The sequence below is a fragment of the Pleuronectes platessa genome, chromosome 7, assembly GCF_947347685.1.
Source record: "Pleuronectes platessa chromosome 7, fPlePla1.1, whole genome shotgun sequence".
Taxonomy (NCBI): Eukaryota; Metazoa; Chordata; class Actinopteri; order Pleuronectiformes; family Pleuronectidae; genus Pleuronectes; species Pleuronectes platessa.
In genome coordinates this window covers 8,581,861-8,608,040 of record NC_070632.1, presented here as the reverse complement: position 1 = coordinate 8,608,040, position 26,180 = coordinate 8,581,861, and the positions used below count along the sequence as shown (strand labels likewise).

The 26,180-nt window shown below is 43.3% G+C and overlaps 3 protein-coding genes across 3 annotated transcripts; 1 reads left to right on the top strand and 2 right to left on the bottom strand.

Annotated features, from left to right (window-relative positions):
* Positions 1 to 3: 3 nt before the first annotated feature.
* ascl1b (achaete-scute family bHLH transcription factor 1b) lies at positions 4 to 1,615 on the bottom strand. Its single transcript, XM_053426173.1, has one exon. It carries the CDS (start codon positions 1,466 to 1,468, stop codon positions 857 to 859), a length of 612 nt encoding a protein of 203 aa, XP_053282148.1. The 5' UTR covers positions 1,469 to 1,615; the 3' UTR covers positions 4 to 856.
* A 4,652-nt stretch (positions 1,616 to 6,267) lies between these two features.
* Positions 6,268 to 11,647, top strand: irf7 (interferon regulatory factor 7). Its single transcript, XM_053426172.1, has 10 exons — positions 6,268 to 6,423; positions 6,747 to 6,900; positions 7,635 to 7,806; positions 7,900 to 8,000; positions 8,089 to 8,146; positions 8,271 to 8,387; positions 8,481 to 8,683; positions 10,219 to 10,420; positions 10,536 to 10,651; positions 10,842 to 11,647. Exons 1-10 carry the CDS (start codon positions 6,416 to 6,418, stop codon positions 11,007 to 11,009), a joined length of 1,299 nt encoding a protein of 432 aa, XP_053282147.1. The 5' UTR covers positions 6,268 to 6,415; the 3' UTR covers positions 11,010 to 11,647.
* Positions 11,648 to 12,162: 515 nt separating this feature from the next.
* Positions 12,163 to 24,171, bottom strand: phrf1 (PHD and ring finger domains 1). Its single transcript, XM_053426171.1, has 19 exons — positions 24,015 to 24,171; positions 23,147 to 23,294; positions 22,900 to 23,028; positions 22,293 to 22,486; positions 22,097 to 22,180; positions 21,857 to 21,990; positions 21,623 to 21,714; positions 21,198 to 21,376; positions 20,779 to 20,911; positions 20,583 to 20,686; positions 20,301 to 20,494; positions 19,922 to 20,053; positions 19,345 to 19,499; positions 17,083 to 18,967; positions 15,695 to 16,959; positions 15,434 to 15,510; positions 14,361 to 14,501; positions 14,078 to 14,206; positions 12,163 to 13,913 (listed from the first exon to the last, which is right to left on the bottom strand). Exons 2-19 carry the CDS (start codon positions 23,232 to 23,234, stop codon positions 13,770 to 13,772), a joined length of 5,259 nt encoding a protein of 1,752 aa, XP_053282146.1. The 5' UTR covers positions 23,235 to 23,294; positions 24,015 to 24,171; the 3' UTR covers positions 12,163 to 13,769.
* Positions 24,172 to 26,180: the final 2,009 nt, after the last annotated feature.

Below are 26,180 nucleotides of genomic sequence, written 5' to 3'. Positions count from 1 at the left end.
ATGTAATATAAATAGATTCATCTTTATTTATAAAACTTGTTTTGCACAAAATATATCTGTTAAAAACAAATATTTACATTTTCAAGCTACGGGAAATGGAGAACAAGTGCATACATTAATAAAGGTCTCCTCACCACCTATAGCTATTCATATAAAACCCTACAGTGTGTCACAGGTAGTAGCCTTGATATTGCGGTCACAACTCTCACAGTCACTCCTGCTGCCTCTCTGTCAGCTGCTTCTCACAACACAAGTGGCAGTGGCTGTTGTTCGAGAACATTGCTTCGTTTTTCGTACAAAAATATGTCTTCATGTTTAAACAATATGATACACTTTGTTGTTATGAAACCAGTCTGTTGATGCATCATCTTTGTTGTGACGTGCACGGCAGCAGAGGAAGGCAGTGCTGCTCTGGCGAGACACTCATCCAACAAGTCCTCTGGAGCTGCAGCAGCGTCTCCACGCGACCTGCTGCTGCTGCTGCTGATGATGATGATGTGTCACATGGTAATTGCACTTATTCAAACATAACATCAACAGTTCTTTCCTTCCAGTGAGTCCAACTCCCTCTCTGTCGTGGGGACTTCAGGGCGACTATTTGTGCTCAATGCAACAAGAGGCTCTCTCTCTCTTTCTTTCTCTGTTTCTCTCTTCCACTCTCTCACTATTGCTTTGCTCCTGCAGAAGCAGCCCGGATGAGGGAGGGAGGCAACAGTGCACTTCCCTGGACAGAGGGCGACACCGATCTGATGCCTGTGTCAAGTCTATGTCAGCATTTCTGGAAGAAGTCAGCTGCTTTTACGCACAGACGCTGCTGTGTGTGTGTGTTTGTGTGGTGGGTTTGACCCAGTCAGCCTCAGTACCTGTCGAACCAGGTTGTAAAGTCCAACAGCTCCTGCTCCTCGGAGCTCAGGGGCTCGTGGCCGCCTTCATCTGACGAGTAGGTGGAGTGTGGCGACTCCGGTTCGGCCGAGTAGCTGTTCGAGATCGCCGGGGACGGCAGCCCGCATTGGAAGGCAGCGGACACGGCGTCGTGCTCGTCCAGCAGTTGTTGTAACGCCCGGATGTATTCCACCGCAGACCTCAGGGTCTCCACTTTGCTCATCTTCTTGTTGGCGGCGCCGTTGGGCACGTGCTGACGCAGCGTCTGGAAGCCCATGTTGACTTGCTTGACCCGGTTCCTCTCGCGCTCGTTCCGCCGCGCCACGGCCACGGGCTGCTGCTGGGGGATGGAGTAACCGAGGCCGTTGAAGCTCAGGCGCCGCTTGCAGCGCAGGAGCTCCGGGGAGCTGGAGCGCTGTCTCTTCAGCACCTTGGGGTTCCCGGCGTCGGGGTGCGAGTCGGGCACGGCGCAGTCCTGTGCCGGTGCGTAGTCCTGTGCCGGGGCGTGCAGGCTGAGGGTGGCGTGTCTTTCTTTAAGTCCAAAGGTGAAAGCGGTCTGCGTGGTGGTGATGGTGGTAGTTTCCATCTCGGTGACAGTTGTCGTGGAGGTGATGGATGCGGGGGCCCGAGCGGTTGGGACAAGAAGTGGGAGGACGAGCGCAAAGAAGGGGGTTGGCAGTGCACAGCTCTCGTGTCCTTCGCGTGGGGACCGTGTGGCTAACTCTCGTCCAAGTCTCTCACCGCTGCTTTACTCCACGAGCCGATCTGACCCAAACTTTGGCAGCACTCCTCTTTTTCAACACGCGCCCCAACACCCCCCCACCCCCCTTTTTTTTGGGAGACGCACGCTTCGTGGTGAGGCCCCGCCCCCGCTGTGTGATTCTTGTGCGCGTCGACTCCCCCCGGGCCAGGCGCGTGGCTCCGGGAGCTCAATAAACAATCCCGAGCTTTCACTGCGCCGGGAGCACGCGCTGGGCTCATTTACATTCCAATGTCTCTAAGTTGAAGGCCCATTGGTCGATTCAAACGGGCTGCAACCGTGCGAAAAGAAAGAAAGGAGGAGGGGGGAAAGACAGAGAAAGAAATGAAAAAAAGCGAGAGAGAAAGAGAGAGAATGAAAAAGTGAATGGTTTGCTTCTTTGAAATGCCTTTTGAATTTGACAATGTACACCCCTGGCAAGTCTTCAAATTATCAGTCCCCCCACACCCCCCTCAGCCATCTTTCTCCACTGGCTCTTTACAATCACAAACATACCAAGGACGCTCGCTCCTGTATCCAGGCTACAGCTTCTCCACACAACTAAATGAACCGCAGGAGCGCGTCTCTGCGCACAATCACATGGCGATTATGAAGCTCCGGAAAAGGGACGCAATTCATTTGAAAGTGAAACATCATGTTTATGACAAAGACTGAAGGTTCGCCTGCGTGTCGCACCGCGCTGCGCGTCTCACCTCAGCGCACAGGTGGTCCGCTATGCTGGCACTTTCATTCTCTCTATAAGTCTGTCCAGTCCTATAGGCTCCTGAACTGGGAGGTTGTGTGAGTGCAGGACGTTTCTCCAGTGTCTGTTTGTTCCACGTTGAGAAATCAAAGCCCGACTCGAGGTGCAGGAACAGGGACGCAGCATTTCAGCACCACATCGGACCGGACAGTTAAATGTCACCTCACCATCCTCTCGATGGATCTTTAAATCGCACCATTAATGTCGTTATCTCTCTAGTTAAATTTGCTTTATTTCACTGTTGAGAAATGTGCTTGGAAACTGCTCACGTTAAAAGTCTGTAAACTCTGGCTGAGATAAGTCGTGAGGACAGACCTGATAAAAAGAAGTGGGACGCTTGCGGCCTCTGGTGGCGAAATAAATGACGCTTCCTCCTGCATCTGGTGCAGATCCGTCTGAAACCAGGCGAGAGGGGGATTCCCTGTCAACTGGTGGTTTCCTCTGGGTTGAGCCTGCGGACATTTTTTTACTAACTAAACCAGAGTTCAAAAGTTAATTAACAACTTCTAAGATCAGATCTTGAGACCTTCAGCCTCCACAGCTAAATTCCTACATCATTCACTTTTCAAATAGGCCTTTAGATAAATCAGAGTAAATAATAATTTGGTAATTCATCTTGACATATTTTCCAAACATTTGAGGCAAAGTTAAAACACTAGTGGCTATATTCAAGTTGAACTCAAGTTTCCCAACTCACACTCCATTAGTCCACCTCAAGGGCCAGAGGACAAGAACAAGGTTTTTCAGCTGTGCAGCTAAAGACTGCAACATAATCAAGAGGAAGCTTATGATTCAGGGCCAACTTTGTTTCGTATATATTAATTACTTTCCTAATTTTAGCTCTGACAAGCCGTTTTCAAACTTTTTTTCAAAATCAAGGTTAAATTTACATGAGATCACAAAATAAAGTTGATAAATAATTACCAATTTATGAGGACGACACATCAGTCTCCCATAGAAAGAACCCATTATCATCCCATTTCTTCTTTCTTCATATAACTGAGTTGAGAATTATGATCTGAGACTTCCTGCCGTGAAAGAGGGAAAATATCCTGTGTGTATGTTTACTGTGTAATACAATGTGACTTCGAGGTACTAGAGAGTTACCTCATCCTGTGTGGTTAATGTGAATGACCACGCTTTGTGTGGCAATTCCCACTTTCATCTTCTAGGATTTCCCCCCTGACACTCAATTGGTGCCATAACCTCACCCTGTCAGCAGGGGGCGCTGATTGAAAACACTCCACTACTCCATAGAGTTCAATGTCATCTGCCCTGATGCTACATCTGAGCATCTGAGGAAGCTGTCAGTGTCATAACAAGACGACCAAGTGTTCTTATTGTGTGACAGATATGTTGGAAGATGCTGAACCACTCGACTGACTCCCTGTATCTTGTTCAACCTAAAGTTTGTAAAAATGTATTTTCATATTCAGTCTTTTGTTGGAACCTGCAGCACCTTAGGCGAAGGATTCACTTCCTGACTCAGAACTGACTCATCGGACATTGTGAAATTTATTCCACACTATGGCGTCTTGGAAAAAACGAGTTTAAACCCACAGGAAGTCTGTGGTCGGTCAAACATTTATAAATGTATATGACGCTCAATTCTCCCAAACGTTCCACACACTATTCCTAAAATGTCCATATACAATAAGAAACAGTACTAATGATTAAACCTCACATTTCCGATCAACAAATGTATTTTTTACATACACACACACACACACAGTGATTTAAGTTGAAGCCCGACCCAGTGTTATTCATACAGGTCAGGGTGTGGCTATATTGAACAAGGTATCAGGTTCTTTGAAACAACCTGAAACTCCTGTGCCACAACAGCCAGGTGTTTTCTTTTTATAAACAATGGTGCAATGCCTCGTGATTAAGAGTGTGTGTGAGTGGGTGTTGGACAGATAGAGACAGAGATGAGATATGAACCAGAAGAAAGTAGAATTCCAAAGACAGTGGTGTAGGAGGTACTCAAACAATTTGACTCAATGTAAAAGTACAAATAAATGGACAAAAAGGTACTCAAATCAAAGTAAAGTTACCATATTGACTTTTCTACTTAGGTAAAAGTAACAAAGCGCTTTCTTTTAAATGTACTTAAAGTATTTAATGTAAAAGTACTTGCAGAGTGTATCTTTTTCCCTGATGCAACCATTACGAAATTTCAGTTGTTTCTACACCAGTGATGCTACCACTGCAGGAGGTGGGCTCTAATATTACCTCCCGGTGCTAATGGATCAATGGACCAATTTCCGACTCATCATTGATTACTTAAAAAATATAAAATACAATTTGAACATGTAACACAATGCTTTGTATAGTAAAGTTGAAAATGCAGATATTTGCTTGTATATCTAGTGGAGTAAAGGTAATAATAATTATCTCCTCAAGTAAAGTACAGATACAAGGGAAAACAAGTACTTCCCTGACACTGATATTTCCTTTGTATCGTGCGTGAAGGTGTAAAACAGGATGTCAACCGTTTGTGTGGTATTTTGATAAGCGGTGTACATCCGTCCTCCGTGGCAGCCATGATGGGCCCTCAGCAATTCCAGTGCTCAGGAAAAGGGAAGTGCTCCATTAGAGCCTGTATCGCTTCTCTATTCAAAACTAATACTGCGTGCTAGGGGTGAATTTTTTTAAAGCTCTGACAGGCCACTGCATCTGCACCATGATGTCCGAGAACATCCCTAGCCCAAGGTCTGCAATAAGGACATGGTCAGCAAACACAAAGCACTTCTCCCCTGTCAGAGGCCCTGACCTTTTGGTACCGTTACCGTGTTTAAAAGGTCACAAGAGACCCTGTGAGGAGGCAGAGGAGAAAAACCATATTTCACAGTTAGGTTTAACAAACCCTCAACCTGAGACGGAATGAGGAAGTGAAGTTTTAATTGGAGGGACCTAGGATTTGTCGTGATGCAGACTCAAGTCTTAATCATTGATAGGAGGGGAACCCCGCCGCACTCTCGCCCACAAGCTCACACCTGCAGTGTCCTCACTCTAAAAGTCCCACACGCTGCAGATTTATGAAAGCTCAGCAATTGGTGGATTCTATTGTTCGAGTTCACAGGAACTGTGCGGTTTCTCTTAAAGGGAGTGATCAGTCAGGTTAGAGCAGATGGGACAATTTCTACTCAACCACATGTCTGCTGTCAACTGAAACTGTTCACAGAAAGTGTGAATCTTTAAATGCCATCGTGAATTTAAGTGAGCTATTTCACTGGCATGTTGTTTGGTACATCTGGACCTGCTTGTCCACATTTTAACTACATGGTGCATGGGTTGTGTGAAATATTAAGCCTGCACCTTTTTTGGGATATAAAAGACCCCTATGTGCACAGTTGCGTTGAGGAACATTACATTACCCCCCGGAGACTGACAGGTTCATCTCCCCTCTAGAGGAACAGAGTGTGTTCAATGTGTGAGCTCAGACCTTTTTCAAAATTCACGTTTCAAGTAAGTTTCTTTTTAGTAAAACCTCCTCCTCCATTTGTGCTGATTTTCTTTGGTTAAGGACTTGAGTTGTGCTTCCGGAAGGGGAAGTCATGTTTAAGCTGATTTGATCGTTTGCTAAAGAAAGGGGGGGGGGGGGGGGGGGAACAATTCTTTGTCTATGGCGCCAAAATAAAGAAGAACATATTTTGTTAAATTATGTCATTAATAGCCATTAGAAAATCCCTGAGCTCCAGGTCAGAAAAAACCCACTTGAGAAAACATTAATCTTGGATGATGAAAACCGGATGATGACGTGGTGATGCAAGAAAACCCTGATCAACGTCTCAGTTTCAGTTTCTCTCCTCCAGTTCTTAGACGAAGAATTTCCACAGCTTTACCCTCCACATCTGGTCGGTAGGGGGCGTCTTCAGCAGACACAGTGACGTGTGGCTGAACGCGAAGCCCGCCCCCCTCCCCTGACATCACAGGCTGTGTTTTCTATAAATGCTGACAGGGCGCAGTGAGGAACCACATCTACAGCTGGATTTAAACCAGAGTCAAACCAGAGTGACACCTCCTGAGAAATGCAAAGGTAAAGAGAAAAACCTGATCAATGTGTGTCTGTTTTCATGTTGGGAGGGACGTGTACGTATTGTGAGTCATTTCCTTCTTGTTAATCCTGCTGTGTGTGTACTTTTGTTCAGCTCTGTTTACTGCAACATAAGCTGCTGTGTATCAAAGTGTGCCACATTTAAGAATACAGGCGTCTGTGTGGTTAAGAGTCAGAGAGCACAACACAGCTCTGCACTGTGTGGGCTGACTTTTTCTATTTCCTCCCTGTCGCTCTACTTGTGTGAGTCGTGTGATTAGAAAGACAAAACAACAACAGAACTGACCTGTCAATTTCCCTCGCAGCCACCACAAGCCCCAGTTTGCCAGCTGGCTCATAGAGCAGGTGCAGACGGGCCAGTACACAGGTCTGCGCTATGTGGCCCATGACCAGTTCAGAGTCCCCTGGAAGCACAACTCCAGAAAGGACTGCAAGGATGAGGACAGTAAAATATTTTGGGTAAGTTTAACAGCCTCTGTGGAACTTGTCACCGCAGTACAGCTTTTATATCTGGATTAGATAACATGTTAATGGCCTTGTTGACAACTGTACTGGTGCTGTGTTATTTCCCGGAAAACTTTTAAAGTATGATGCTGTGCCAAAAATACCACTTAGGGCATAATTTCATTTCTGTCAAGAGTCCTTGTTTGTGAGACAGAGGCAATAACCGAATAAGAGGCAATAATAATAAGAAGTGGCACCTGCACTGAAGTAAAGAGGAGGCAAAATATAAGGGCTCCACTTTAAATATACATTAAAAAAATACTCTATTACAAGTAAAAGCAAACAGTGATTTTTTTTCATTATGAAGAGTGATCCCTAAGTTTCACTGAAACTGGAGATGTTTTTCCAAATGTTGATACAACTTTTATGACGCAACACCGTAATAATGTTTGGAATGTAAATACCATTAAGTCAACGTTCAATGTGAAAGTGATTTTTATATAGTCCTTTTGTTCACAGTTGGATTGAGGAGTGCCCTTTAAATGATTAGTCTAAACACCCATTCAAATGTTATTACATTAGTCATTAAATTAAATCCTAATCGGTTTTGTAACTAGTAATTTAAGCTTTTAGATGGCTAGACTTGATGAAAAGTACAGACATGTTGGAAGTAGTAATTTAGGCTCTCAAATACTGCTAAGAAAAGTACCTAAGTGTATTAACACTGGGGTGATCTCTGTGATTCGCAGGCGTGGGCGGTGGCGAGTGGTAAAATCCAGGAGTTCCCCAAAGACAAGGCCCGGTGGAAAACCAACTTCCGCTGCGCCCTCAACAACCTCTCGGTGCGCTTCAAGATGATAGAGGACAGCTCCAAGAACTCAGACGACCCCCACAAGATCTACCAAATCATGAACACCGAGCGTAAGGGCGGCTGCTTGTTCGACCCGAGGCTTTCGCTGTGGAACCGTTTGTGGAGTTTGTGTGTAAAATGCACACTTCCTTGTTTTCTTGCAGACAGACAGACAGACCTGCCAAAACAAGACTCCCAGGAGGACTCAGTCATGACTCCAGATATCTACAGCTCTCCCAGGGAGTTCTTCCCCCTGGGACATGAGGTGCAGTACTGCTGAGAGCACACTTTCACTTCTCTCTGTAAAGGGGTTCAGCAGGCCACATTATAATACTCTCTGTATTGTTTTGCAGAAGCAGTACAATCTGGAGAATAATTTCACGGCCTTGGATCTGGGCAACCAACCAATAGGTACAGTGTCTTTTTGCAAAGGGAAATTCTTTTAATGAGTCTATAATATCCTCCCTATCTGATTTTAAATGGTTTATAATTGAGGTTGAACGTAGTAAAATCAGATTTTTATTGTCTATCATAGAGGAACAACTGTGGGTGGAGAACTACGTCCAGCCCGATCCAGCCGTCCTCGGAGGTTATACTGTTGCAGCAGAGAACCACCCGCAAGCTTTTCCAGATCAACAGTCTTTCTACGAGGGTACGTTCCTCCACCCAAACAAAATGCTGTTCAGGAAGAAAATACAAAAATCTCAACTTTGTAAAGGGAACTTTCATTGTTTGTTGTTTGCAGTAAATCCTACACCAGTCGTCATCTCAGCTCAGCAGCCAAGTATCTATGACCTGGAGGTCTCCATCCACTACAGGAAAAAAGAAATGCTCAAGGTCACGTTGGCCACCGCATGTCTCCAGCTCCACTACCAGCAAGAGGCCCCCGGGCCCAACCGCCAACTCCTCTGCTTCCCCTCCACTGACGGCCTGCTCGACCACAAACAGGTACATGGTTGAATCAGCAGCTACTGAAGAACAGTTTTAAAAGACATATTAAGAGTTTAATGTCTATTAAGTATATTTATCTGCAGTTAACCTGTCCTGTCCCCGTCATTGTCCTTCAATATGTCCTACACGGTGCTTACCAGTAGTTCAGCTGGTCAACTGTGGACAATCTAGCTTTGGAAAGAAGCAGAATTTTAGGCTCTGATATGTCTCTTGGACTTATAATGACCATCACATTTTTTTATACAGCCATGAGATGATGTGAGATATTGACTTTAAACAGTCAAAAGTTCAACATATGGCTAAATGTATGTTCAGATAGAAGTCAGTCAGAACTTAACCATGCCCTTTGGAGTCAACAAAGTTACTGTGAGCATCGAGTGTTACCCAAAAAACCCCATCATCTGTTTTCCTCTTTTTTGAAATCATGCCTTGTTTACATGCAGGTTAGCTACGTGTGGGTTTGAGGAAGAGTGTGAAACCGTTGTCAGGATTGTGTCTCACATCACTAGCGTGTATTGGAAGAATGATCTGAAGTATATGGGATACTGCTCATGTGTAATTGTACTGCGTGCAATACACCCTTGTAACCCTTGTAACCTGGTAATTGGGAGGGGGGCAGTAAACATCGTGGAAATAACTCGTCCTCAAGGAACTTTGATTCGTTTGATTTCAGGGGGTGGTTGTAATAATGTGAGACATATTTACAACCACCCTGAATTGTCTCCATGTAAACACGTAATCCCTCAGCTCTCAAGACCGTGTCAGAACTCTTTCCGGAGGAAGTTGGGTGAATATGAGATCATCTGAGGGGGCAGTTTTTTATCCTTAATACTAACTGGTGCCAGGCCTGTTTCTAATCATGCCTGTTTTGAATGTGTTTGCGTAGGCCTGTGGTAATGCCCTGGAGCTCCCTCAGAATTAGGCCATGGTTTTACATTCAGTCTACGCTGCAGAGGGAAGTTAGAATGTGTTGCGTTTATCCTATGTGGTTCATCTGCAGATTTTATTGTAGAAGTTTTCCATAAAATTAAACTGATTTGGCTTTATTTCTGTTAACGTGTTGGTTAGCTTCAAGTTTAGATGAAGAACTTATCTGCTGTGATTTTTCTCGTAAGCAATCAACACATCTTCAGATTCAATCTCACAGCTTTTACTAATAAAAGCTCTGAAACTCAGTTCAACATGAATCATCGCTGCAACAAAACGAACATTGTGCTTTTACGTTGAAGGCAAATAGCTAAACAGGAAGGGATTATATGATGGATATCAATACCCAGGACAACCATAAAGGCTTACGTCAGTGTGATATGGTGAAATAAAAATAATAAAACCATAAAAAAGTATCCGCTTAACTGATTTTGACCCGTGGTTTGGTTTCACCCAGTTGCCGACCCACAGACCCACAGACAGAGTTTGTGGAATAAGTGGGAAGATAATACATCATACAGATGTTCATCGTCCGTGAGACAAGGATGCTTTAATAGTTTTAGTGTTAAAAGGACTTTTTCTAATCACAGCCTTGTTCACAACAGATCGAATTCACCAACCGCATCCTCAACAGCATCCAGAGGGGTCTCCTGCTGGAGGTCTGCGACACTGGTATCTACGCCTGGAGGCAGGACAGGTGCCACGTGTTCGCCAGCACCAGTGATCCCAGTGTGGCTCTGCCAGACCCCAAAAAGCTGCCCCAGAACACGAGGGTCGAGCTCCTCAGCTTCGAGAAGTATGTGAATGGTAGGTGTGGATCTCCTGTTCATCTTCAATGTGAATTAAAGGTATAGGACTCGTTACTAGTATTAGAACTTTTATCTGCTTTAAGTTTATACTGTGAAATATCTGTCTGCCACAGATCTGAAAAAGTTTAAAGAGAACAACGGGGGCTCTCCTGAATACACCATCAACATGTGCTTTGGAGAGAAGTTTCCTGATGGAAAAGCTTTGGAGAAGAAACTCATCACTGTTAAGGTAGGAATTGTTTTGTTTTTTCACCTCTGAAGGAAGTTCTGTTCCATTTGTATTTCGCAAAAACTACAGAACAAATTTCCCTCGAGATGTAGTGGCAGGATAAGGCATTCCGATTTTTTCTTTTCACCCTTTTTGCACCTCAAACCCAGTATTTGACTTCAGCTACTAAGTCTTTCCCTCTGCCCCATAGGTGGTTCCTCTGATCTGTCGACACTTTCACGAGATGGCCCAGATGGAGGGCGCCTCGTCTCTTCACAGCGCCAACGTCAGCCTACAGATGTCGCACAACAGCCTCTACGATCTCATCAACTCCGTGTTCGGTCTGCCGATAGATGAGGAGCCGAGCTTCCTGCATTAGATCGGAAACGTCATCAGCACTGGCCTCGAACAAGGAACTCTTCAATATGCTATGGGACACAAATGGTGCACGATATCCTGCTCTTACCAAAAGCTTTGACATTAAAGAAATAAGCCTAGTTGAATGTGCTGCAACGTCAGAAGCAGGAATGAACAGAAGCATTATTTGGTGTCACAGAATTTGCCATTATCGATCTGCTGTATTTCCACGTTGCTGCCTTCCATCTTCTTCTGTTCTGATTAGCCACAAACTGTTAAAAACAAAATGGATATTTTCTATCACTACAAAGTGGAAATCGACTCCTTCATTACTGGGACTGTTACTCAAGTGAAAGACAACAAGTTAGGCTTTAGAATAAAGTTTTCGATGATTCATTATTATTTAATTACTCGTATTGAGCAGATCTATGTAGTGAAGAGCTTAGGACCAATATGATGGTAAATCTAATCTCCAAGGTTTGCGAATACTGGTCACATATTTATGAGGTCGTATTTTGTTTGTGTCATACAGCCACCGACTGCAATATGTTTACATGTCTGTGGTGAATTGATTTGCACTTCTACCTTTAACCACTTTTTTTTTTTATACCTCTGCTGGTCATTTTGTATTTTGTATTTCAAATAAATGGTTTAACCCTTCATGACGTCATCTCAGTTCATTAATACCGACTTCTTTATGTTATGGCTAAGAAATGCTTGTTTAGCATTTTTGAGCACTTGACCACACGACTTAGAATTCCTGTGGGCGAGTACGACTGGGCCTGAAAATAAAAATTCTTGGTGAAATACTGACAGCTAAATTTGTAACAAATGTTTGTATATATTATATGACAAATCTATGGTTTTCTTACAGTTGATTGAAGCTTTTTTTTCTCCAAATTTAAGCTTTAATAATTGGAAGTACATGTTTAAGCTTCCAGTGCAAAAGTCATACACTGTGGCTTCAGGTTTGTTCACGATAACCCAATAAGAAGAGACACTTCTCAGTTTCTCTGCTCGTCTAATCAGGTGATTACAGGCAGGGAGAAAAAGTGAGTGTAGCAACAGCAAGGGCAGCGATAATGTTCAGATGTTAATTAGTAAATCTTTTAAACTGAAATATAGCAACAGGACAGAATATGAGTAAGTACTCGAAATAAACTGAGACCAAACCCTTTTCATTATCATCGATTTATTGTTGTGTTCCCTCTTAGAAACACCGGCCGTGTTTGATCAAGTAAATGCAGAAACAAAACAAATATACATTCAGATAAACATGAGCACCTGTTTCTTTAGATTTGTCCCTGGCAGCCAAAGTCCAACCGCCCTCCCTACAAGTCTTTACAGTAATCAAACTAAGTAGTGTGGACAACAGAATGATGAACAGACACAAAGTAGTTTTGTTAAAGGAAGCAATGCAGAGCAGCTACATATATCTGAAGACACACTAACAAAGCATTCATTCATGTGGCTGCATTGAACACTTTATGGTTAACACTGAAAGTATTTGTTAAATTTGTCAACTAAAGGCCTTTTCTTTTTTTTATTCTATCATACCCACAATGAAAAATTCTCTGGTTTATAAGTTGTTCCATGATCTTTTATATACAGACAATAAATGGATCTCACAAATTTCACAAAACTATGCCCATAAATTAGCTTCATATGTATTAATAAACTTTATATATAAAAAGAAACAAAGAAATGTATTGTTGTTAAAATGTTGGTGGAGATCAGAGCTACCGGTTGGACGAAATCTAAACATTGACATTTTTTAGGCATATAGTCTGTATTATAATCCTTTTTTTACTTTAAAGTTAAACCTACATTACTTAGCATTCATTTAAAACAGAATGCCCAAAAACAAATAAAATGTCACCTATTCAGGGAAATGGTACAATTTTTGTTATACTACTTTAACTCAATAGGCACAAAAGAAATCAAAGAATCCCAAATTCTCAACATTTTAGTCAAGGGGTTGAAAACGAGGTCATTCAGTTTTTCAGAGCGTAAGAAATCAAGTAGGGTTTTTTTATTTATTTTTTTAGAAGAGTGACTTCATTGTTCATTTCAAACCACTGAGAAAGAATTCCCCTGTAGTGCACAGACTACATCAACAAGGATATTTGAGAAGTGGAAGACAGGGAAACAGAGGCTTTAAAATACATAAAACACAAAAAAACCACAATCAGATCTAGAAACTAGAACCATTTATGTCTAGTCATTCGGAGCAGGCAACACAGATGTAAGGAACATACAAGGATATATCAAATCTATATTATTTACAACCAAATCTAAAAGTGTGTCATTTCTCTACTGAAATTTTCTACAAAAATTGCATAAGTGTCTCTCCTTGATGTGACAAAAACCTTGAAATATGCATTCACTGCATACTTTGAAGTCATTTCTTAACAAACAAAATAAAAAGATGAATACCCCTGCTGTCACCATAAAAACCTCAACGTCCAAACTGCACCCTTCCAGTGATATGCAACCTGATTGATCAGTCCATGAGAGGGTCCTGTGTGATTTGCCTCTTTAAGGCACAACCCCAGAGTCTCCCATTAACTTTCTGAGCTGCCAGACCCAAACTGTCTAGCTCATGGCAGTGACAGTCCAAGAGGAGGAGACCCATGGGTGGTTTGAGTCAGAGTTCGAGATTTCACTGTTCATCTTGAAGCTGTGAGGGACTCTGAAGTCAACCCGTTATCACTAAATGTAGAACAACATGATTGTGTGTTTGTGGCGGGTGCAGCTGCTCTTGCCTGTAGTCCACGACTCCTCAGGGGCTGTCGGAGATTTGTGGCTCCTGCCCTGAGTCCTCTCCTTTCCTATGTTTCCTAGCATGTTTGTATTTGTCCACGTACGCCTTCACCAGATTGCCCACCTTTACTGGGTTGATCTCACCGCTCTTGCTGTGGCACACCTGAGGACCAGGAACACAGTGAACAAGTGATGAGACACAATTATCTTAGTCATCTGATAACCTGCTTTAATAGTCTGTCTGGTTTATTAACAAAATAGGTATCAGTGCTTTAAGCCGTTGATGAGTCACAACCCTTCGGTATGTTGACAAAATGTGTCACCCACCTTCTGGACTGCTTTGCGTACAATGTCTTTGTACTCATCCTTGTTGATGTCTCTGTTCTGGTAGAAAGGTTTGATAGCGAGCTTCACCTCCTCGATAGCTCTCTCCTGCATGTGCAACTTTTTCAAATACTGTTGGGATGAATAAAACATAAGGAGGGACACAACATTATTTTCAACAGAGAGGATTGATTTTGGGGAGGAAGCACTTCTTAACGCGAGTTTTAAAATCATTATTATTACAAACATTCAGTTAAAAAGTAAATCATTTATAATGCATATTCACCTTATCTTTCCTCGACACGTCTCCTTCCTCTTCGTCCTCTTGTCCAGTCACGGATAGTCCCTCTGGATTTAGGCCACCAGATCTAGAGGAAGTACCGAGCCGAGCACCTGCACCTTTCTTGGAGGACTCACCAGTGACGTCCTTTAAAAGTCAAAAGAGATAATAAGGAAGATTACCTTATGGACACAACTAACAATTATTTTCATCAGAAATTAAACTGAAAATGTATCTCTCACTCAATGACTTTGTTAAGTTAAGTCCAGATGGTTTGTTTTATCAGTCCAAAACTCAAATATATTAAGTTTATATGCACCAGACACAAAATATCAAATCCTGTAATAAGCAGAACTGAAAAAATTGGCTTACTTGGAAATTTAACAAAATCATTTAAAGGTCAGGAAAAAAGTTGCTGTTCACTCAGTGAATCAACCAATCATCATGCAGCTATTAAGTGTGATGTCATATGTGTTTCTTTAGGCATTTAGGTACGATAGAGCACATCAATTGCTTTTAGAGAAACAAGCTCTAAAAGCAATAGTTTGTTTGTCACATGAATTGATTTGAAGACTCTGATAGATTCAACCTTGCCCAGTCCCCAACCGCAGGTACCATAACAGCCAAGATGATGAAGATTAAAATGGACCGAGCCTGTGGTCAGACTTTTAATATTTCAACTGCATACAACCATCATACTATATTCAGTTAGTCATATACATAAAAGAATATGACACAAAAATGTGTGTCAGACATACATAACATACACAAATAACAAATTACTAACTGTATACATCTTATACAGGCGTATTACATTTGTAGATGTTGTATTGAAGACTTCTTGTGGAAAAGAGTGATTCAATGTAATCTGAGAGGAAGTCCACAGTGAGGCTTTCACTTTCGTTTAACCTGAAATGCTTCAGTATCAGTTTCAACAATGTGACTTTGGATAGACAATACACAGTACTCCTAGACAACCACTGCCACCATCTGGTCATTATTCACATTACACGCTTTCTTGGAGTATTTCAAGAAAACAACTTGAAATACAACTGCAGGGACACATGGATCAGTCTTACCTGACTGGACTTCTGGACCGTGGAGGACGGTCTGCGAGCTCCTTCCTGCTTCAGCTTCAATTTATAAAGAGCCAACTCTGTGAAAGAAAGAATAAAAAAAAACATTTGGCTGGATTCTGGGAACCAGATAGAAAACCGCTACTTGTTGGACATTAAAATGCTTGATATCTTGTATGAGCTTAATCTACTGATCCAATGTGAACAGCTGATCAGAGGTGATGTGGGGGGGGGGGGGGGGGGGAATCCAGCAGCAACACTTACTGCTTGCAGATTTCTCTGGTTGGGGCCCCTCGGGTTCCTGTATGTTCCAGGTGACCCTCTTCACTGGAGCCTTCGATTTGGCTCCAACAATAGCAGCCGATACCTGCTCCCCCTCTTTCTTCCCCTCCTCGTCTTCCTTCTCCTGTTTGACAACGCCGTCGCCTCCCTCTGTGCGCTCGGACTTCACATAGTCCAGGTTGTCAAGCATCACGTCGACATTGAAGTCGTCATCAGAGTCAGAGGGTTGCAGAGCTTCCTGCTTCACAGAGAGAGTGGGCCCTGCAGCGTTTGGTTGTTCCTCTGAGGTCATTAACTCAGGAGAGGCTGCATCCTTGTGAGTGTCTTCTGTGACAGGTGATTTCAATGTAGAAAATGAGGCGAGGTGACACCCTTCAGGGGAACTTGGCTCCGATTTAATTGTGATTTCACTAGTCTCAGTCTTAATTCCACACATCTGAGTCTGGCTGAGGTCTTCTTCCATCCCTTCCTTTTTTATGTCTTTGGTTTCTGACAAAGACCAAGAGTCGATTTTTTCTGTCTTAATTGATTTGGCGAGAGGAGCATCTTCAAACATATCAAGAGATAGAGATCGTTTTTCTTTCTTAATTTCTTTCACAACCATCACCTCTTTTGTCATTTCCGCGGTTGGGGCTTCGTTGTCTGCCCTGAGGTCTTTGACTTCCTTTTTAACTTTAGATGTTGAAATCGAGGAGGGGAACTCCTTTTTACTCCTTTTTGTTTTTTTCTCCTCTTTGAGCGAGTTTTGAATGACATCCTTCTCTTTTTTCTTGACTTGTATCTGCTTCTTCTCTTTGGAGGATGAAACAGAGGACCCTGAGTTCTTCTTTGAACTCTTGGATGATGAACCTTCTTCTTTCTTCCTCTCTTTTGAGCTCGATCCTTCGTCTGTCATCCTCTCTTTTGAGCTCGATCTAGACCTGGGTCTCCTTTTGTCTTTGGATCGTGACCCCACTTTGTCTCTGGAGGATTGGGATGGTCTTTGCTGTCTTGTGGGATCTTTCCTCCTTTCCCTGGATCTTGATCGTGATTTTGAGCGTGATTTAGAACGAGACAAGCCCCGTCTATCGTCCTTCAATCTTGATAAGGATCTAGATCTGGAACGCGACTTGGACCGGGACCGACCGGGTCTCTTGTCCTTTGACATGTGTCCTCTCTTGTGGTCTCCTTCTCTATCCACACTTTTTCCCTTGCTCTTTTGCTTCTTCCTCTTTGAACGCTCTCTGCTACTCGAGCTGGAAACAGACCTGGTAAAAAATTAAAAGAATAAATCCACATTTACAGATAAAATCTGTAGTTGACTAAACAAATTGGTCAACAAAGGCCTTAATGTTAAATATATGCTCAAAATAAGTATTGGACATATTTACCTGGATCTCTTCCTGTCTTTGGAATGCGACCGGGATCGCCGTTTCTTTCTGCTGCTCTTATCAGGGGAGTTGGACTGAGAGCTATGTGAGGTTGAGCGTGCTCTCCTTCTCTCTCTGGACCTTGACCTCCTCGAACTCCTTTCTATATCCTTCTCCTTTTCTTTCTGCCTGCCTCCCTGGCCAGAGGCATGATGGTCTCCTCTCCTGCCTTTGTCCGTCTCTGAGCTGCTAGACTGAGACTCTTTTGGAGCTTTGGAAGTTTTCCTCTTATGGCCCAGATCTCTTGATGGGGACTTGGAACAAGATGTGGATTCTGTGCGTTTCTTCTTGGTAGGAGCCGAGCTGGATGCTGATGAATCCTTCCTACAGTTAGGAAAAGCACCACGTCGAGATCCTTCACTCTCAACACTCTCCTCTTTCACAGTCACTTTCTCAGTCTTTAAAAGATCGAAGCTACGATGAGCAGGTACTGGGATGTCAGCTGTGTGTGAATTTAAATCCATTGTTACACTTTGACTCCTTTCTGCTTCCCCTACATCATCTAGCCCTGGCTCTCTCTTAACTAAAGTGTCAAGTAATGATGTTTGTTTCTCAATCTTAATGTCCACTAATCTTGATTCTTTTTCCGCCTTGACGTAGTCCTGTGAGCATCCGGCCTCCTGTGATATGGTTTCCCGAGCATCATCTCTCCTCAGCTCCTCCTGTGAGACCTCAGTCTCCTCTTCCTCAGTTTTCACACGAGCCCGGTACTGCTTATTTGGCATTACATCCTCCTTTCTTCTTAAACTGGGAAACTTGAACTCATGTGTGGCATGTAGGGAGCTCTTATCCTGCCTTGAGCTCTCAGCTTCACTGTCTGAGCTGCCTGAGTCTGACAGAGTGGGATTAAAGGGATCATAGATATTAGTACTGTCTTGTTCATCGTTAACCAGCGTATGCGATGCAAGTAGCATCTGCTTATCCCTGCGCAACTGTCTCCTCTTGGTTTCATCTTCCTTTTCTCTCCGGTGTTCTTTCATGCTGCCTCCACTAGTAGAGGGTGATGTAACGCTTAGCCGCCTCGATTGCCAGGAGTTCCCACTAATGCGGAAGCTCACTGATGATGAAGATGAGGAAGCTGAAGGATTTCGTGACTGGCTGGCGGGCAAACCAGTGGAGGAGGAAGAGGAGGAAAATGAGTTGGAGAAGGCTGTTGATGACCCCGCTCTGTCAGACCTGTGCCTCTGGCCTTGACCATCAACCCTGCCTTTCTGCTGGTCTACACTTTGCTGCCTGCTCTGGTCCCCAGCGAGGCTGTTCATGCCTGTTTCAGGCATGCCGTAACCATTACTGCTGCTACTCCCATTAGTATTGCTGATTCTATTACCCCCGCCTTGACTACTGCCATCATTTGTCTCACCACTACTCTCCCTTTTTATTTTTGGTATCCGAGGAAGCACCGCTACATCGACCCACGCTGGCTTTGCAGCTGCTTTTTTAGGTTGGGACTCTCCCGTCGTTCCCTTGAAGTTTGAGCCTGGTGCAGTGTGGCTGGACGAGGAGGAGGTTTCCCTGGAGGCTCTAACATCATTGGTTCCCCGGTGGCCAGAAGAGGGGGCGTGTCTGTTTGGACGAGGTGGCTGCAAACCTGGATGACCTCTAGGTGGCAAATCAGAATAGGGAGGTGGTTGGGTGTGGATGGCTGAGTGAGGCGTACACAGGGGTGAGCGAACAGAGCTCGTGGACAAAGGTCTGTTTATAGAGCTGTGGGAGGATCCTGGTAGGTGTCCGTTAAAGTGGGGAGACGGAGAACTGTCTCCCTGGATCGGCGACATCCCGGGGTTGATGGTCGCATCTCCTGAGCTGCTGCTACTGCTGCTACCTGGCTGTACTGTGGATGGCATAACTGGAAACACAAAACGTACATTAGATTACAAACATACAAAAGGCCCAATTTACAATTAAGTGCTCACAATACTTTTCAGATCGAAAACCAGAGAAGTGGAATTACAGATGACAAACCGCCCAGTCAGTCACAATCAGCTGAATAAGTCGCTGCCAATGTGGGGGAACAAAAGCACTCTTGGACTATTAAATAATCTCAAGTTTGCTATTCACCAACTGGATGTACATTTATATTTGTAAAAATTCATGTTTATGTTAATCTAAAAACGTTTGAACAGCAGGATTTATTGTGACTAGCTTTATAAATAGTCACACAGCTACAGGACAAGCATTTCTCACCTATTACACGGCTTTTAAAAATGTGCAACAAAGACTTACCCGGCTTGGTAGCTTTAAGGGAACCATCTCGACGAATCACAACGTCAGCGCTGTCCAGCATGAGCATGCTCTGTCCTGTAAGTATACTGCCAAGCAGGTCAGGCACGGGAGCCGCCTCCACGACACCCCCTGATTGGGGGACATCCACACCTCTCCTGGTGTAGCATAGCAAACCTTCAATTAGATTTTCAAAGTATTGATCAAGCTAGATACCATTTTGATCAGGAAGACCCGGAGTATGACTTGGAATTTGCTACTTTGTTTTCATTCTTAGTAGCAGATGATGTCGTATTATTTTTGACTAAGGAAAAAGTAGTATGGTACCATATTTGTTTTATCAACTGCTCTTTTCTTTTTTCTTGACCCTTTTCACAGCTCATATAAAAAGCACAGGTGTAAATCATAAAATTAAGGATGATAAAATTGCATTTAGCTGCATCAGTTTCAAGGTCCCGATATTGTGCTCAATGTCATAATTTCAACTTGAACTGAACAGAGTCATCATCAAGGTTATCAATAACACTGTGCTTTGAAAAAAAGAGCTTGTCTTTACGTCATGGTATAGAGGTGATGTTACCTGGAAAGGCTTGCACTGATTGGTCGAGCTACAGGCTGGTGAGAGCGAAGAGCAGAACGAGAGATTCCTCGTCTCTTGGCCTCCAGAAGTGATGAAACCTGGGCGTGCTGCTGCTGCTGCTCCTCTTCCACACTGGTTAAAGAAAATCATAAGTCAAAATATACCTGGTTAGATAAAAAACCCTTTAAGACATTAGCGTTATCCACATTTTCACAGTAATAGATGATGATAATTAATGATTAAAATAAAGCTAACTTTAAATGTGTAAACTGGTCTTAATTTAGTTTGATTACGGGGGAAAAACATCAAAAATGTAGTATTTAAAAATAAAAGTCTGAAACATGATATTCAGGCCACAAATCTGAGCAAGTCCTCTTACCGTTCTGTGAATGGATCCAGGCCAAATGGATCTCCATAGATGGAGAGGGATGCAGCACCTATGTCAGCACGCATATTGCTTAGTGTGTGCTCTGAGGGCTGGTAGACTGTAGGAACCGCAGTGCCCTTCTTGGTCTTTACAATTCCAAGATTATTGGCAATACGGCTTCGGGAAGTGGGCGTCTTTTTCCCCGTCTAGTTGAGAAATACGGACATGGAATTTACCATCAAACTGTGTTGACAAACACAATTTAAAAGTCAAGACTGATGTTGACACACTCACTTTTCTTGATCTCCTCCCTCTCCTTTTTTTCCTCCTGAATCCTGTAGTTGCACCTTTACCCTTCGCAGAAGACGTCCTCTTGCTGCCGACCTTTCTACGCTTTACTGTTCATCAAATGACAAGAACACAACGACTCGGTTTAATTTAACCCTACTTCTGACTTTGTTGTGTGTTTTTTTCATGTGCGCTCACTTACCAGTCCTGCGTCTGTGTGTTGGTGGAGCACGAGGTGTAAGGTCCCGTATATACACAGCCGTGTTGAGCCCAGCCACCACAGCATTTATCGTGTCATCCAGCCATGTGGACTGAATAAGATATGTGGGAGCCAACTGGTAAGACAAAATGTTGCATTACTTCACTGGTTCACTGCTGAATAAACTGCTTAACACACACACACACACACACTATTCCTTGATGCAAGCATTTCAAACACCAGTCAAATAAAACTGTAAAAGCACATGCCATTATATGTCATTACAATGACTCATGTCAGTTAATCTACACAACAAACTCTTGAGAATCAAAACATTTCAGCGAAATACCATCTTTTGCATTTGCTGTGGTAGTAGGTTATGTAAATAAGCCAAGACGGAAGCATCACGCCTCATGCCAAACCTGCGACGTGCGTGCCTGTGTGATGCGATATCGGTTGACACTGGCTCGAACCCTCTCGCTCTGCTGGGTTCTGGCGATCGCTCTGGTGGGACCTGCGGCGCGGGGCTGGTGGCGGCTGGTGGCAGGATGGGCGGTAGAGGGCAGGCTTTCTGTATCACTAACTTCCACAACTGAATCCCCTGAATCAGAAGATTTTGAAAGGATGCTTATGATAGTGTCACTTTAAATATAATGAAAAGGTCAACGACAGGTTAATATGAAGCTCTTAGAAAGATTCATTGTCTTTTGGCTTTGTTTTGATATGTGTAAGTATATTTTTATGGGAGTTAACCATATAAAGTCTGTGAAGGACAATATGTTGCCCAAGTGCAAAGTATTGTTTGTCCAAGTATGAACATAAGAAAGTAAATAACTTGGAGATTTACTTGTGTGACGATTGTTGGCTTCACATTCAGGACAGAACCATTCTTCTACAGGAACAGAGGCCAGAGGTGGTGTGAGACACTCCATGTGATACCTGTGATAAGAAAAAGTCTTAAAATGTGTCCACCAGAAGAACATCGGGTTGTTAAGGATCTAAAACAGGGTTAAACTGACTGTTGTGTTGATACTAGGATATTCTTCTTTACGACAATATTAAATCAATTAATTAATCTCACCCAGCATCGCAACCATCGCAGAGCAATAGGCGGTCCTCGCGGTCACTGCCCCCACACACCTCACAATTGGTCTGCTCCAGGTCCACATCCACCGTTTCTTCTACACCTTCCTTCACAGGCTTTTGCACTGTGATCTAAAGGAAAACAGCCATCACTTAAAACCCATGTAGGCAATTGGTTGACATAATATGAATGTATATAGAGTTAACGGGGGTTAAAAATAATTCCAGAGAAACTTACAATTTTCTTCACTTTGCCTCCAAAGCATTTTCTGAGGTATATGTTATTGAAGGTGAGACGGTCAACAGGACAGGAGTTTGCGTTCTTAATAGTGGGAAACAAAAACACAACCAATGAGTTCCTCTGCTTCCTCTGCCATGGATGATAATGTAAGGATATCAACTAGTGTGTAACAGCAACATGAAGTCACACCCACCTTGGTCCATTCAAGGATGCAGTCCAGGCAGAAGTAATGCTCACAGCTCTCTGGTGTCGCCACAGGTTGGCTGCTGAACGAGTTAAGGCAGATGGGACATTTATCTGCGTCCTCATCTGAGCTCGTCTCTGCCAGGTCACCACAGGTCCCTCCTAAAGCGCCATCCTCTGCCTTAATATCTTCGTCTTCTTCATCTGACAAAAGTGGATAGAAATCTCAAAACAATCCACAATATGGACATTATCTAAAGACAATATTGCTGCATAACACAAAGTGGTGGGCAAATGGTAACGTTTTAAGTGTGTGGCATATTGCAGAAGTCAGACCTGTCCACATTCAGATATACAGGAAAATCACCGATTGTTAAATAACAGACAGCAAAAAGTGAGCAGCCCTCAAATTAAGAGTACACCTTTTTACCTGACTAATAATCCGCAGAAAGATGTTTAATAAATTACTTTACATAATTATATGAAACTCTGGTTATGTTAAATATGGAGATAAGATGCCATAACATTGGATGTGTATGACAGAACAGCATTTAAGGTCTTCTTAAATCAGAAATACAACAATCAAATCATGTCTATGTTGATTACAGCCATCTCACCTCCCTCCTCTTCATTCCCTTCTTCTTCGTCTTCCTCCTCCTCCTCATCATCCTCCTCTCCATCAGGGTGATTCTCCTCATCACCACTGTCAGATTCTCCTTCTTCGGACTCATCTTCATCTGAGTCATCTGGGGAAAGGGGGGGAGGTATTGCAATACAGAGGTCACGTATTTTATGCAGTTTGGTGAAAACAGTCATCCGCCAATGTTTTGTCTGAAACAAACACGAACATATGACACAAGCTACCTGAGATGGCCCACAATGCAGCACGTCTCCCTTTGCTGCTGGACGCGTTTTGATTGATCAACTCATCTTGGCTGTCGTCCTCATCCATGGTTGATCATCGGAAGTCCTGCACAACAAATCCCTGGGCAGCTGTTCTCTGAAATTGTCCCTGCGATAGTAACAACAGATTTGCAGATAGTGTTTAAAAGGCTTTGTCTCTTATGTGCAACCTTGGGGGATAATGTCTGAGTAAGAATGTAATGGTAGTTTTGAAGCTTAAAGGACAGAGGAGGGGACAGATAAGGGGAAAGGTGATTAGCAGGCATGTAATCTTAATCTATGGGGGTTCTGCTTAAATCCACAGTGATCAGACAAATTATCACTTTCCTACCAACTACGGGCGACACTGCAAAGCTTGTGGGTAGTTAATAAAGTACAAAGCACAACATTATAAGCTACTTTTCCTTTCCGACGGACAGGACAGCGGTGCCTGACACAAGCTAGCTAACCTGCAGAAGGTGCTAATGCTACATTTGTAAACAAAGGGAGAACTCGCCATCAAACAGATTAAATACGTCGTGTCCTGTGTGACATTTGCGTTGAGTCTGAGCCCACTTGTCCACACGACGTCCATATGAACTCACGGGAAAGTGGCACTGACCTGAAGCCCCGCTTTCACTGAACAAACGACGCTAGCTAGTCGCATCGATGTAGCACGTTAGCGTAGCCCCTCCTCGGGAACAGCTAAATTTAGCGACCGTCCACTAACTAAACGCTCGTTCGGCTTCTGTGCAGAAAACACGCAGCGTGGAGCATTTACACCGAGTTTAAAATCCCCCAGTTCCTTACTGGGTCCCACTGGGTGAATGGACAGTGGTTTCAGACCTACCCTGGTGCAGAGTGAGGTGTGTGTAGTGATCTGAAGTCTCCCCCGTGGTTGAGTGACACCGCCGGCTGGACGGACACGGAAAAGGCCGAGTGATCCCGAAAAACGTGACTCTAAAAGAGACAGTGTGTCAGGGGCGGCTCCTGGTACAGGCGACATAGGCGGTTGCCTAGGGCGCAAAATGCCGAGAGGGCGGCACAAGAGACTGATTTATCATGACGTGACAGATGCAATGTAAAAAAATACATCACACCATTATCCACTAACCCCGGGACGCACCAGAGGTAGAAGACCAGCATCATTTACCCCTGAACCAGCGCCACAGGGATGAGCCAGCACCACGCCACTACGCTGCCAGGACACCAGTGGATACAGGAGCTGGGTCCGAACTCATGGGTGCGGATGAACTCCTTGTGCAGGAATTGCGCGCGCAGTTTTTTTTTTTTTCTATTTAATTAAAATGTAATTTTTTTCTATTTAATAATTTTATTTTAACATTTATTTTTAATTTTATAAGTTAACAGAATTCAGAGTTAAGTATATTGCCGGCATCAAGAGAGGAAAGACTGGGACTCGAACCCACAAATCCCTTATTGAAGGACAACCACTTTACCGACTAGGCTTTGCCTTACTTAAAAATTAGATTTATGTTTTAGATATTGGATGATTTAACATGCTTTAGCCAGTAGTTTAAAACCTTATCTTCTGACGCCTTACAAGAATCACAGTCTGCTGCTGCTTTTGGTTTCCATGTGATGTCTTGATGCTGCCCCCTGCTGGCTGCTGGGTTCCTCTGCACTCCAGCTGTTGTCCTGAATGAGCTTTGCTGATTAAATACTACTGCATAGTCACAGGCAGTATGCGTTGAGAACACAGCATCCTGGTTTAAATGTTACTATCAACACATCTCCTTTGGTACTCTGTGTGCAACAAGCATACTGTGTCAGGGTGAAAATTGAAATGAATTACACTGCATACAGTACAAGTGCCACAAAAGTTTTGTACTAACAGGAGAAAACCTCCTTCAAAGTCGTACACAACACAATATGGATGATGGGTACACAGTTGTAGCGATGGTAGATACTTGTGTATTCAAAACAAATGAGCTGTTAAAAGACCTACCTCGTACATAACTAACTGTCAAGTAGATAAACTACTAATAAGAAGAATGTAGATAAACCATTAATATTAGAAAAAGAGAATTTCCTTCTCAAACAGAGAAACTGTCTCTGTTTACACCTTAATACTAGTACAGCACTAAAAGCCAAAGCAAAGAATTAAATCATTTCAACATGCATCAGTAGACATTCAATTATCTGAAATAGTTTTAATAAAACATGCACTTGTCAAAGTGTAGGTGTGCTATGTCTTGAAAAACAGCTTCAGATTCCTATCACTTGTCTGTGCACATGTACCAACCTTCTAGAGGCCAAGTATGAATTACGGAAATGTGAAAATGGATTTAAAAAAAGAACTGTACTTGTGTAACAGTGTATTGTATATAGGTGCGTCATTGTCAGCTGTAAAGCCAGTTACAGTTTATAAGTAGGGTCGCATAGAAAAGTAATTTCACGTAAAAATTGAAAAAATTAATAAAGTCAAAGTATTCACACAATGTGCTTCTGAGCCAATATCAGCAAACAGCTCCAGAAGGTTTTGAGGTACGACCAGACACCTTGAAGGGACATCAAATGGAAGGATAGCCCAAAGGAAGCGGAGAAACAACACATCAAGGCATAGCATGAGAGATGGATGAAGTTGATGAGCTAATAGTCCAATAAGACCAAGTATATTTCCTGTCAGCTTCCCTCTTTAGCAATGTGCAATATTTAATTAGATTGGACCCCTAAAGAATGTTTGTATTAAACTATGAAATGGTCTCAATCTCCTTATTCGCCTTCCCTCAATGTTTCTCCTCCCTCTCCCTCTCTCAGCAGCAGAATGACAGGCTGGAGGTGGGATCACATCAGATACCATGCAGCAATCCAAGTCGCAAACAGAACCTGTCCCGCTGGGTGTCGGAGTGCAGCCATGGCGAGTTGACCGGCATATGCCGTTCCACTCGACGCCGCTGGATGCACAAAAAGAGAAAACAAACCTAAACAACAACAACCTCACAACAGTTCATCATAGCAGCATGATGCATACAAAGAGAAGTATGAAAACCTA

What these genes read in the sequence shown, in the direction of transcription:
- ascl1b (XM_053426173.1), bottom strand. Translation starts at nt 1,468, where the DNA reads ATGGAAACTACCACCATCACCACCACGCAGACCGCTTTCACCTTTGGA.
- irf7 (XM_053426172.1), top strand. An exon ending in GCCTGCTCGACCACAAACAG is followed by an intron (nt 8,684 to 10,218) that starts GTACATGGTTGA and finishes TGTTCACAACAG; the next exon opens with ATCGAATTCACCAACCGCAT. An exon ending in CTTCGAGAAGTATGTGAATG is followed by an intron (nt 10,421 to 10,535) that starts GTAGGTGTGGAT and finishes TGTCTGCCACAG; the next exon opens with ATCTGAAAAAGTTTAAAGAG.
- phrf1 (XM_053426171.1), bottom strand. Translation starts at nt 23,234, where the DNA reads ATGGATGAGGACGACAGCCAAGATGAGTTGATCAATCAAAACGCGTCC. An exon ending in CACAGGCACGCACGTCGCAG is followed by an intron (nt 20,912 to 21,197) that starts GTTTGGCATGAG and finishes TTGTCTTACCAG; the next exon opens with TTGGCTCCCACATATCTTAT. An exon ending in GAGGGAGGAGATCAAGAAAA is followed by an intron (nt 20,495 to 20,582) that starts GTGAGTGTGTCA and finishes TTTCTCAACTAG; the next exon opens with ACGGGGAAAAAGACGCCCAC.